Raw genomic sequence first — 13,516 nt, 5'->3', positions numbered from 1 at the left:
AGATGTAGATGTAGGAGATGTAGATGTAGATGTAGGAGATGTAGATGTAGATGTAGATGTAGATGTAGATGTAGGAGATGTAGATGTAGGAGATGTAGATGTAGGAGATGTAGATGTAGATGTAGATGTAGGAGTAGATGTAGATGTAGATGTAGGAGATGTAGATGTAGGAGATGTAGATGTAGATGTAGGAGATGTAGATGTAGATGTAGATGTAGGAGTAGATGTAGATGTAGATGTAGGAGATGTAGATGTAGGAGATGTAGATGTAGATGTAGGAGATGTAGATGTAGATGTAGATGTAGGAGATGTAGATGTAGGAGATGTAGATGTAGATGTAGATGTAGGAGATGTAGATGTAGGAGATGTAGGAGATGTAGGAGATGTAGATGTAGATGTAGGAGATGTAGATGTAGATGTAGATGTAGGAGATGTAGATGTAGATGTAGATGTAAGAGATGTAGATGTAGATGTAGATGTAGGAGATGTAGATGTAGATGTAGGAGATGTAGATGTAGATGTAGGAGATGTAGATGTAGATGTAGATGTAGGAGATGTAGATGTAGATGTAGGAGATGCAGATGTAGATGTAGGAGATGTAGATGTAGAAGATGTAGATGTAGATGTAGATGTAGGAGATGTAGATGTAGATGTAGGAGATGTAGATGTAGATGTAGGAGATGTAGATGTAGATGTAGGAGATGTAGATGTAGATGTAGATGTAGGAGTAGATGTAGGAGATGTAGATGTAGATGTAGGAGATGTAGGAGATGTAGATGTAGATGTAGATGTAGGAGATGTAGATGTAGATGTAGGAGATGTAGATGTAGATGTAGGAGATGTAGATGTAGGAGATGTAGATGTAGATGTAGATGTAGGAGTAGATGTAGGAGTAGATGTAGGAGATGTAGATGTAGATGTAGATGTAGGAGTAGATGTAGGAGATGTAGATGTAGATGTAGGAGATGTAGATGTAGATGTAGATGTAGGAGTAGATGTAGGAGATGTAGATGTAGATGTAGGAGATGTAGATGTAGATGTAGGAGATGTAGATGTAGATGTAGGAGTAGATGTAGGAGATGTAGATGTAGATGTAGATGTAGGAGTAGATGTAGGAGATGTAGATGTAGGAGTAGATGTAGGAGATGTAGATGTAGATGTAGATGTAGGAGATGTAGATGTAAGAGATGTAGATGTAGGAGCCGGTTCAGAGGATTCAGCATCAGCGACGCTACGTAACAGGTAATGAATAAGCTTTTCAGAAAAAGTGTTTGATCAGTACGATGCAGCGGTCCTTGAGCATCATGGCAGCGGACAGATGCACACACACACACACACACACACACACACACACACACACACACACACTGTGCAGGAGGTTACCTGTAGATGCACGTAGTCGTAGTCCTCCATCCAGCCCTCCTCTGTGGTCTCGTACGGCCGGTCCACGCCGTCCTCTTCCTCGGCGGCTGTAAACTTTGGCGGGGAGGGGAGGGGCCGCGACTGGATGCTGCCCCTCTCGCCTCCCTGGTAGGTGCCGCTCCCCGATCCCGTCACGTGACCGCCCGTCTCTCCCGGGATGGGCGGCAGCGGCAGCTGCTGCTGCTGCCGGTTGCTGCGCTTGAAGAGCAGCGAGGCGTTGCCGTGCAGGAAGGAGGCGAGCTGCTTGGCGTCGTCGGGGATGCCCCGCGCCGTCATGATCAGCCGGTCCAGGTCGTCGCCTCCCGGCGGCGGCGCGGCGAGCGCGGCGTGCGACCAGGCGACGGCGTCCAGGCCCTGGCTGTGTCGGATCAAGCTCTGGAAGACCTCCTCCATCTTCCCCACCTGGCGGCCCAGCTTGCTCTGCAGCGAGCGGTCCGTGGCCTGGGCCGCGTTGGCCACGGCGCCCCGGGCGAATTCCAGGAAGTCCCGCACGGCGGAGCGCACGCGGTCGGCGGCTTGGTGGATGGCGGGGAGGTTCCCCTCCAGGTGGGCGGGGCTTCTCCAGTTCCCCGCGATGAACGACATCATGAGGGAGACGCTGGACTCCACGGCCTGCTGGAGGCGGGACAGCCGCTCCATGGCCTGCTCCAGGTCCAACAGGAGGGGTTTCCCGGGGGCGGAGCCAGGGGCGGGGCCAGAGGAGGAGGAGGTGTCCCGGACCGGCACCATGTCCAAGGAGGACGCCGAGTGGTTGCTCCGCGTGCTCCCCGTGCTGGAGGCCGACAGGCGCTTGAAGGACGAGGGGAGATCCTCACCGGAGGACTGAGCGTCACGCACCACCTGGACACCGATAGGATCCATAAACACTCACATTAATAACTGTTTAAACGTCCTGGGGGAGGAGCCTCACACGTCACATGGCTGTCAGCTGGTTGTGGGTCGCCCCCTAGTGGCCCACTGCTGCATTACATCACTAATATAACGGACAAAGATATGATTCATAAACAGTTTATGGAAACATTAACACATATATGCAGTAAAATGAAGTGATTAACATGTTTAAATGTTAAAACCCTCACATGTAACATCCTCCCCCAGGACATGTTTAAACGTCCTGGGGGAGGAGCCTCACACGTCACATGGCTGTCAGCTGGTTGTGGGTCGCCCCCTAGTGGCTCACTGCTGCGTTACATCACTAATATAATAACAGAGCGATGGACGCAGACAAAGATATGATTCATAAACACTCACATTAATAACTGTTGATGGAAACATCAACACATTATGCAAGAACACACAAAACTAATTAAATTAGTTTCAAACAACGACCACTTTGAGTAATTTATGATAAGATTATGATATTATAACAAGCGTTTATATTTCACTATCATCCTTTTCAAAGAAAATGTCTGTGTGAAATATGATATTTGACCTTATAGCATTATCTAAGTCTTGTCTGGTGCTTATAGCCGTAGCGGTGCATTGCTATTAGACTAATATTAACACAATATTCCTTCATAGCTCATAACATGAGGTGTTTCTTCACCTGCGGCGGCACGTCGTAGACTCCTTTCTCCTCTCGCTCGCGAGGGAAGTCGTAGACGTCGTGGGCGTGGCCTCCCGTCCGCAGGCTGGCGGGGATGTCGTAGATGTCCTGCGGGGGCGGGGCCACTCCGCCCCTGTCGCCGCGGTAACGCTTGTCCGTCAGGATCGGGGGCGGGACGTCGTACACGTCCTCCGGGATCGGCGGCTCGTCGTCGACGTCGTCGGCGCTGTTGAGCCGGCCGTACTGGCCGGGCGGGGCCGGCTTGAGTTTGGCAAAGTGCGGCGGCACGTCGTAGGTCTCCTCCCTGATTGGCTGAGAGTCCGGGACGTCTTTGCTGACGGACGGCGGGAAGTCGTAGACCTGAGGAGAGAGCGAGGCGGCGGCGTTTAAATATGATGAAAACACATTGAAGCAACCCGGACCGCTGAGCTCCAGACTCACCGTCTGATGGGAGCTCTTGTCCGAGCTCGCTGGGGTGTCATATATATCCTGACCACTAGAGGGCCCCTTCACCACCATAGGAGGAGTGTCGTACACCTGAACACAGGACACGCACACGTCATCACGCCGCTGCCGTAAGGCAAGATAAAATACTTAAAGCTTTTGTGAATAAAAACTTTTGAACATCTTCGACGGCCTTTTTCCATTTGAGGAAACAAAATGTATTTTTAACCCGTTGATAACTGGAACAAACGTTGTCTCCAGACCTCCTTTTCCCTGTTTGAGTCGTTGTAGGAACCCCAAATTAATTGCAATACTTGTGTTTATTGTATGTATTTGTTCAGCAAAGTCTTGGGAAAAAAATGTATATCTGCAAAAAAAAAAATCACTTTTAAAAGATATTTTGACCGTAACTATGAACATCCAGCATGATATGAGCCAGATTCCCTAAAAATGCCTCCTGGAGTGTCAATAAGACACCTTTTTGGAAAGATTAGGACCTAAAGAATCAGAATCTGCAACAAAAATCACAATAAAACAAAGTCTTGTCCTGTTAGGAAGGAGCTTCAGTCAAAAAACTGTGTCGTTCGGTTCAAAAATGGAAAAATTACATATTTTATGCCAAAAGGTTGTCTGAATGGGGCATGCTGGGACTTAAAATTAGATGATTTTCGCGCACAGTTTCCAAAAGGTTAAAGCTCTTGAATAAAACATCACACAACGGAAGGCAACGGGCCAGAAGGAGAAGCAGTGACACCACGAGGGGCGGAGTCAGAATGACATCATCAGGAGAACCCGACATCGTGTTCAACGATAGCAAAAAGCTGAAGGAAACACGCTGACGATGTCTCCTCATGTGAGAGAACAGTTTAAAAATGCTCCAACGGGTCCTTTAGGTCCTTTAAATGCTACACAATGTAGTGAAGGGTTCACTCTACACACACACACACACACACACACACACACACACACACACACAGTCATAAAACAAGGTTTGAAATGGTTGGATGCGTTACATTTATTGCCCTCGTCGAGGAAGAGGAGAAGCAGCACAGTGGGATGAAAAGGTAAAGAGGAGAGGAAGAGCGACGAAAAAGGAGGAAAAGAAGGGAACAAAGGACAAGGAGAGAAAGATTAAATAAAGGAGAGAAAAAGCACAACAGGAGGAAAAAGAGACTCTTGGAGGAGGGGAGAGGAAACAGGAAGGGAAAAGGTAATGAAAAGAAGGGAAGAGGAGGGAAGGGAAGATAGGAAAGAAACAGAAATGTTTTTTAAGGAAAGAACGAAGGGGAGAGGAGAGGAGGAGTAAAGGAGGTGAGGAAGGAATGTGTGGTTTTGGTCACATGACTGGATGACAGGGAGCTCGTAGAGGAAACGTCCATCTGTTAACACTCGCTGCTCAACCCTTCCTCCAGTGCCTGCTGTCTCTCTCACTGAGACGCTTCCTCTGACCTCTGACCTCTGACTCACACGCATATCATTATCACGACAGCGACACACAATATACAACATGATGTTCTCAGTCAGATTCATCTTCTACTTTGTTTCGTGTGTGTTGTCGGGGTTTTTTGCATCTAGAACTCAGAGTAAGCCCCGCCCCTAAAGCATCACCTGTCAATCAGCTTGTAGCCCTGCCCCTAAAGCATCACCTGTCAATCAGCTTGTAGCCCCGCCCCTAAAGCGTCCTCTGCTTTATGGTCTGTTTGACTCTACATGAGCATAATGAGAATGCAGCTTTAACACATAAAGCAATGACTTCTAAACAACAATCGATTATCAAATTAGTTGGTGATTATTATTCTTCATTCACTTTCCGTCTAATTAATTATTCGACTAATTGTTACAGCTTCATTAATTTGAATGTGAGAGACAAAGTTAGGTTGAGAACAGAAGTGTTTCTGCGTGTGTGTGTGATGCTTAGACAGCTCAGTGTGTGAGTGTGTGTGTGTGTGTGTGTGTGTCTCACACAGCAGACACCTTTGATGAAGAGCTGGTGTTGCGCTGCGTTCATTCTTCACCTCTCAGATTGCCCACTTCATAAAAAATAGAGCTCTCCCCGGCACTACATCTGTTACTACAGCTACACATCTTCCTCCTGCTCTTCCTCGCCTTCACATCCTTCATTTCCAATCATCGTTCATTGTCATCTTGCTTTCTTCTTCTCTTCCTCCTCCTACAGCTCATTCCTCCTCTTCCTCCTCCTGTGGCTCCATAGATATTTTGCTGTCGTTGTATGTGAGCGACCTTTCTCTTTTGGCTTGTCAGCATCAAGACGACGTACATTTTGCCCCTGTGTGTGTGTCTGTGAATGTGTGTGTGTGTGTGTGTCTGTGAATGTGTGTGTGTGTGTGTGTGTCTGTGAATGTGTGTGTGCAAAGTTCCTGCCTATTAAGCACAAAACATTGTGAGCAGTATGTGTGGAATCACACAGGAATAAACTGACCTATATGTGTGTAAATGTAAAGACCTAAAAGACACACACACACACACACACACACACACACACACACACACACACTGAGCCTGACTGTTGGTTATGAATGACCTTCACCAAAGGTCGATCTAGTATCTAAAGAGGGCGTGCTTGAATGTAACATCAGATTAAATATTGATATTCTTCCTATGAAGAGGCCGCTGGGTGCCAGACTGCTACCTGTGTGTTGTGTCACACACACACAGACAGACAGACAAACACACACACGCTGGTCCCACCTGTGTGTTGTACTGCTGGCGGGCGGGCGGCACGTCGTAGATGTCGTGCTGGCTGGAGGGCTGGTGTCTGGGCAGGACGTCGTACTCGTCCTGGTCCGGCTTCACGGTGTCGTACACGTACACCTGTCCCACCCGCGTGGGGACCACCACCTGGACACACAGCAGAGAGGCAGTGAGCGACAACCACAACAACAACAACAACAACACAAAGACGTCCTGTAGAGTCACACTGCACACATCAGCATGGATGTGAACTAGAGACATCTGACTTTCACGTTGACAAAAGCGAAGTCCCTTGTTGTGACTACGGCAGCCTCAGAGGGTCACAGTGCACCTCCAGGTCAAGACTCAGACTCCACATTTACAAAACAAAAAGGCTTCTTCACCTCAGAATGAGGTGCTTCCTCACACATAGACGAGCAGAGACTAAAGGTCGTCCAGTCGCAGTAACAACAGAGCCGCACTCGCCGTGGGAACCGAGCCGCCCTATTGTTGCCTGTTTAAACTGTGTATTATACGCTCCAGCGTAGAGTCAACCGGCCGGCCTGGGAAACCACAGCAGCTCTGGTTTACAACACACACACACACACACACACACACACACACACACACACACACAACAACAACAAAAGTAGCTGTCACAACCAGTATCCCATCATCATCATCATAATTCTCTCTTTCCCTGTCATGTCTACGTCCTGGTTCAGCTAACTAAACCAGCTGTATCTCATTAGCTAGCATGCTAGTTCCCTACATCAGCATCAGCTGTATCTTATTAGCTAGCATGCTAGTCCCATACACAAGCAACAGCTATATCTCATTAGTTAGCATGCTAGTTCCCTACATCAGCATCAGCTGTATCTTATTAGCTAGCATGCTCGTTCCATACACAAGCAACCGCTGTATCTTATTAGCTAGCATGCTAGTTCCCTACATCAGTAACAGCTGTATCTTATTAGCTAGCATGCTAGTTCCGTACATCAGCGTCAGCTGTATCTCATTAGTTAGCATGCTAGTTCCCTACACCAGCACCAGCTGTAGCTCCTTAGCTAGCATGCTAGTTCCCTACATCAGCACCAGCTGTATCTTATTAGCTAGCATGCTAGTTCCCTACATCAGCATCAGCTGTATTTCATTAGTTAGCATGCTAGTTCCATACACTAGCACCAGCGCTATCTCATTAGCTAGCATGCTAGTTCCATACACAAGCAACAGCTGTATTTCATTAGCTAGCATGCGAGTTCCCTACATCAGCATCAGCTGTATCTCATTAGCTAGCATGCTAGTTCCCTACATCAGCACCAGCTGTATCTCATTAGCTAGCATGCTAGTTCCCTACATCAGTACCAGCTGTATCTCTTTAGCTAGCATGCTAGTTCCCTACATCAGCATCAGCTGTATCTCATTAGTTAGCATGCTAGTTATGTACACAAGCAACAGCTGTATCTAATTAGCTAGCAAGCTAGTTCCACACACAAGCACCTGCTCTATCTCATTAGCTAGCATGCTAGTTATGTAAACAAGCAACAGTTGTATCTAATTAGCTAGCATGCTAGTTCCCTACACAAGCACCTGCTGTCTCTCATTAGCTAGCATGCTAGTTCCCTACACAAGCACCTGCTGTCTCTCATTAGCTAGCATGCTAGTTCCCTACACAAGCACCTGCTGTCTCTCATTAGCTAGCATGCTAGTTCCCTGCATTCTAAACACATCTCCACACATTTCACCCCGAGCATTCTGGGAGTAAATATCGTGCACTAGTCGCGATGCAGTTCAATATAAAATATCTCAACTATCTGAGCTATAAATTCAGAGGTGTGTGGAACTGTTTCATACTATTTATGCTATACTCCCATCAATATGTTACAGAATGCAGACCACAGTACCGCCTAAACGTTTAATTCTACACGCTCATGTGTGGTATCAGGCCCAGCATCCCGTCTCGTCTGTTTGATCGCGCTCCAGCCGCCGTTAACAGAAGCTCTCTGGTAATATTTGCTCGGCTCCCAGCTGTCGGCGGTGTGAGAGAGACAGACGATAAAACCCATTTGATCAACCATGTCTGTACTAATCTGTCCTCGCTCTCTCTCTCGTTGCTCTCATGCTGGGAGCAAATTCACAACACTTATTTTTGTTTTAATTGTTGCATTAAGAACAAATTCTTTAAAAAAAAATTGAGAAACTTCCTTCTGCTTTGTCTCTCATCCGGTCTACGTCTCAGTGGGCGTGTTACTCATTGTCAGAAAGCTTTCAACGGTATTGACAACACTTGGCTAAGTGCCAGATGTGTCCTACACACACACACACACACACACACACACACACACACACACACACACACACACGCGCGCGTCATCCCCAGCCACGTGTCAGATTGATAACCTGCGTTATTGATCACCTGTCTGTGTGCACCCTGGGGGGTGAAAACACACTTAGCTGCTGACGCTAAGTGATCTGTGTGTGTGTGTGTGTGTGTGAGTGTGTGTACAGTGTAGGATCAATGGTCACCACTAGAGAGGCATATTCATATGTGCGCGTGTCGCTACGGTGGCGGTCACCACCGTTAACCGATGACATCATTTCCTAGCGGCTCACTAAGATAACTTACTCTACGTCCTCTCTGCTCCATCGAGGCGTTTCTGTCTCATCACGAGTTCAACCGATCAACTAGAAAGCAAATGAGGTCACGAGCTTCTCCTGATGAGTTCATGCGTGGTGAACTTCCACTCATGGATTAGTGCGTTTGACCAATAGCAAAGCAGCCAGAGTCTGTTAATACCGTCTGAAACGATAGGATGTAGGATTTAGACGACATTCACGTCCATCGCTTCTACTTATTTATATCGTTCAGTAGCGTCTCAGTGGTGAGGCTTACAGATTAAAATGCAAACATCAAAGTACATGAAATAATGCAGTTTTCCCAAGTCCTTCTAAAAACATGTTCCATGTGAGCCGACGGGTTCTCTCCTTTGCGTTGGGGAACTACAGCGGTGACGTCGCTCTCATTAAAGCCTCCAGACCTGCATGTGACCCAGCCGTGGACACACAACCCAAACCCACCCTTTCAGTTACACTGAAGCTTAGTGCGGCTAACGCTGCCTCAGCTCGTGCTAGCCTTTTGAGCCTGCTTTCTGCTAACACTGCCTTAGCTAGTGCTAGCCTTTAGTTCTGCTAACGCTGCCTCAGCTAGTGCTAGCCTTTAGTTCTGCTAACGCTGCCTCAGCTAGTGCTAGCCTTTAGGAGCCTGCTTTCTGCAAACGCTGCCTTAGCTACTGCTGGACTTTGGTAGCCTGCTTTCTGCTAATGCTGCCTCAGCTAGTGCTAGCCTTTAGTTCTGCTAACGCTGCTTCAGCTAGTACTGCACTTTGGTAGTCTGCTTTCTGCTAAAGCTGCCTCAGCTAGTGCTAGCCTTTAGTTCTGCTAATGCTGCCTCAGCTAGTGCTAGCCTTTAGTTCTGCTAACGCTGCCTCACCTAGTGCTAGCCTTTAGTTCTGCTAACGCTGCCTCAGCTAGTGTTAGCCTTTAGTTCTGCTAACGCTGCCTTAGCTAGTGCTAGCCTTTGCTAGCCTGCTTTCTGCTAACGCTGCCTCAGCTAGTGCTAGACTTTGGTAGCTTGCTTTTTGTGAACGTTTCCTTTTAAAAAACACACAAAAATGGACAAAATGTCTGACAGAGCCCCAAGCTGTCGCTATGCTAAGCTAAGCATCTCCTTTTCATTGGGCTGAGGGGCCAGAGCGGAGTGGTAGCTCTGTCTCTCCAAACCGATTATTTTTGAAAGCGCACTGAAAAGCAGGTGCTGTGAGAAATGTCCCAGCATGCCGTGTGAATCATCGGCTCGATGGCAACGAAGCAAAAGCAAAACAGCAGAAAGGCACACGAGCACAAGAACAAAGTATTCTCTTCATTAATGAACATTTTAACATTCTGGTAACCTTCGTATTGTCTCATGTGTGATAGACCTTTCATTTATAAAAAAGAAAATGAGAATAAATAAATAAATTGCTAGCATGCTAACGTCTTCTACAACATACTTGTCGCATTTCCCCTCGTTGGAGGAGCAGGACGTTGCTGCCGCTCTAATCTGAGCGGCTATTGTCTCCAACCATTTTCCTTTTTCGACCGCTTTTTTTGTTATTTCAGGAAACATTCCTCCTCTAGAGGGGTTTCCTGCTGTGGGCCACGTTCCAGGGACTCTCTTCTCTGGCTCGGCGCTGATCCTCGCCGTCCTCCCACAGCTTCTACAGCCTCTTCGTAGCGTTCATTGTGCCCAAACGCTCCGGCGGCGCTGGCATGGACAGACTTGATGCTGATTCCTGAGCTGTGACGGGCTGCGCGCTCAGAGCCCCCGGCGCTCTGCAGGAAGCGATGGCAGCCAGCACGCAGCTGCACCGCCGCACATCAGCGTGTCACCGCGGCGCTCCGGCCCCCGAGGACGGCTGTATACTTCCAGAGTTGCTGACCTACATAAGAACATTCTCGGCGTCGCGCTCTCAGAATACATCAGTGGCCTCAAAAAGAGCTGCAGCTCTTCTGGCCGACCGACAATAAAACAATAAATGAAGCCGTCACACGGGAGAAGTTCTTCTCCGTGTGCGGCGTTTGTTCCGCTCGTGCGACCGCGTCTTTGTTCACCAGATGACCTTTGTTCCTGTCCTCCTCCCAGCAGCACTGCGCTCTTCCTCTCCTTTTCGTTTCTTCCTCTTGCTCGCAGAGGAAAGAAGAGGACAGATGCAGACGGAGGAGGGCGTGGGCGCCGCTCTACAAACAGAAAGCAGGATGACATCTCCTCCTGGTATCTGCTGGTAAACACTGTTCGATCTCACGGTGAAGCATCTTCTGCTGTGACCACGACGAGGACAACGTGAACAACACACACCTTCTGCACGTGCAGCTGCAGCGGGGAAATAAATGAACACATCTTTGCAGCGCAGATGTGTAATTTAAGACAAAACGAGGTAAAAATAGAGAGAGGCCTAATTACAGGAGGAGGGTTGGGGTGGTTTATCTCCACCGGTTGACATGGCTGCCCCTAATCTGTACAGCGCTCTCACTCCAGAACATGTATTTTAATTCCCTGAGGCATGTTGCAGACTCTGGAGCATCTTCTCTCCAGACGAGTGCAGAGGAAACATGTCAGACACAGGTTTCACTGCCGAGTGTCTCTGCGTCTGTGGAGATCTCCTCAAGGTCTTATTGAAGGTGGGCGTGTCTTATTGAAGGTAGGTGTGTTTTATTAAAGGTGGGTGTGTCTTAATGAAGGCGGGCGTGTCTTATTTAAGGTAGATGTGTTTTATTGAAGGTGGGTGTGTCATATTAAGGGTAGGCTTGTTTCATCATAGGTGGGCGTGTCTTATAGAAGGTGGGCGTGTCTTATTTAAGGTGGGCGTGTTTTATTGAAGGTGGGCGTGTCATATTAAGGGTAGGCTTGTTTCATCATATGTGGGCATGTCTTATAGAAGGTGGGCGTGTCTTATTGAAGGTGGGCGTGTCTTATTTAAGGTAGGCTTGTTTCATCATAGGTGGGCATGTCTTATAGAAGGTGGGCGTGTCTTATTGAAGGTGGGCGTGTCTTATTAAGGGTAGGCTTGTTTAATTATAGGTGGGGGGGTCTTATAGAAGGTGGGCGTGTCTTATTAAGGGTAGGCTTGTTTAATTATAGGTGGGGGGGTCTTATAGAAGGTGGGCGTGTCTTATTGAAGGTGGGCGTGTCTCTCTGCTCTGATTACTGTTTTTCTCTATAGGTACGTGTTCAGGTGACGTTAGTGACGTGTGACTATATTTTCCGGATGTGTTTTAACATTGAAGGAGACTTTTCCTTCACAGGACAAGACTCACATGTCACAGGAACATGTGACCAAAGAACAAGTTCATAGCTCCTTTATTTAGATTTTTAATCATGTTTTATTGACGATTCCCTAATTTTTCACCCGATTTCCAGTCTTTTTCAGAGTCTCCCTTTGATACCAGTTTTTAGTTTCATGAGAAGTTCTACAGGGTAAAATAAAAGACGAATACTTTAACTCGCCTTGTAATACAGTTTAATGAGAAGTATATTTTATCAGGTACATTAAGTCGGGTTCTAGGGTTAACTGACACCGTTCATACGCCGATGCCGGGGATCGAACCGCCGGACGAGCCGCCTGCTGCAGCCGCGGCGCCGACACTGCAACATTCCTGCTCACTGTCTGCTGGTGAACAACGCTAGAAGTAGAGGAAGCCAGCGTGAGGTGGAGGAGGGGAGTGTAGCATGCAGCTATGTGCAGCATGTGGCAACACACACACACACACACCAAGAGGCAGTGCAGGGGGTCTTAACAGATTAGTGCAGGATGGAGGGGGGGGGGGGGGATGCCGCCATGAGAGAACCAACACACTCTAACACCCTCTGCACTGGAATCCAGCAGCACAGGGTGTGACGGTGTGTGTGTCTGGTGTGTGTGTCTGGTGTGTGTGTGTGTGTGTGCTCAGACTGGCTGTCTGTCACTGACTGGCGGTCACATGACACGCTGACGGGGAAACGTCACGTTAGAGTTAAAGTATTGATTTATTAGCGTGTCGGTACGTTGTTTTTGCTGCTGTTGGTCGTCGGCAGCGTGCAGGTGGAGACCAGAGAACCCGTCCTCAAGGGAAACCACACAACGTGAGTTTGAGGACGAACGGATTCCCTTTTTTGGCGAGAAACAAAAATCAATCCAGTTGCATGAAATAGATATTAAAGATGGACTCACTCAAACACATCATCACAACTACCGAGGCCAGGATTATTGATCACTTCTAAACCTGCTACTACATGTTGGTTCAGTGAAGCGCAGAACGAGGAGGCAGTGAAGGAGTCACAGTGAACCGCTGAACAAGGAGGCAGTGAAGGAGTCACAGTGAACCCCTCAACAAGGAGGCAGTGAAGGAGTCACAGTGAACCCCTCAACAAGGAGGCAGTGAAGGAGTCACAGTGAACTGCTGAACAAGGAGGCAGTGAAGGAGTCACAGTGAACTGCTGAACAAGGAGGCAGTGAAGGAGTCACAGTGAACTGCTGAACAAGGAGGCAGTGAAGGAGTCACAGTGAACTGCTGAACAAGGAGGCAGTGAAGGAGTCACAGTGAACTGCTGAACAAGGAGGCAGTGAAGGAGTGACAGTGAACCCCTCAACAAGGAGGCAGTGAAGGAGTCACAGTGAACTGCTGAACAAGGAGGCAGTGAAGGAGTCACAGTGAAGCCCTCAACAAGGAGGCAGTGAAGGAGTCACAGTGAACCCCTCAACAAGGATGCAGTGAAAGGGTCACAGTGAACCCTAAACAAGGAGGCAGTGAAGGAGTCACAGTGAAGCCCTCAACAAGGAGGCAGTGAAGGAGTCACAGTGAATCCCTCAACAAGGAGATAGTGAAGGAGTGACAGTG

General features: G+C 48.0%; 1 protein-coding gene across 3 annotated transcripts in view; it reads right to left on the bottom strand.

Annotated features, from left to right (window-relative positions):
* Window positions 1–13,516, bottom strand: part of bcar1 (BCAR1 scaffold protein, Cas family member) — a 65,281-nt gene that overhangs the window by 2,901 nt on the left and 48,864 nt on the right. For 2 of the 3 annotated variants that reach the window (XM_068603379.1, XM_068603380.1), the window contains exons 3-6: window positions 6,122–6,271; window positions 3,410–3,505; window positions 2,969–3,328; window positions 1,384–2,262 (exon numbers count right to left, since the gene is read on the bottom strand). In XM_068603379.1, the coding sequence (XP_068459480.1) occupies window positions 1,384–2,262; window positions 2,969–3,328; window positions 3,410–3,505; window positions 6,122–6,271 (1,485 nt within the window). Of the gene's footprint in view, window positions 1–1,383; window positions 2,263–2,968; window positions 3,329–3,409; window positions 3,506–6,121; window positions 6,272–10,152; window positions 10,369–13,516 lie in introns of those variants that run through there. The other variant, XM_068603381.1, reaches the window with a different exon arrangement.

The sequence above is a fragment of the Clinocottus analis genome, unplaced genomic scaffold, assembly GCF_023055335.1.
Source record: "Clinocottus analis isolate CAN_PGR_092001 unplaced genomic scaffold, fCliAna1.0.p SCAF_6, whole genome shotgun sequence".
NCBI classification, from domain to species: domain Eukaryota; kingdom Metazoa; phylum Chordata; class Actinopteri; order Perciformes; family Cottidae; genus Clinocottus; species Clinocottus analis.
The sequence above is the reverse complement of the archived record's forward strand: the minus strand, read 5'-3'. Positions and strand labels throughout refer to the sequence as shown.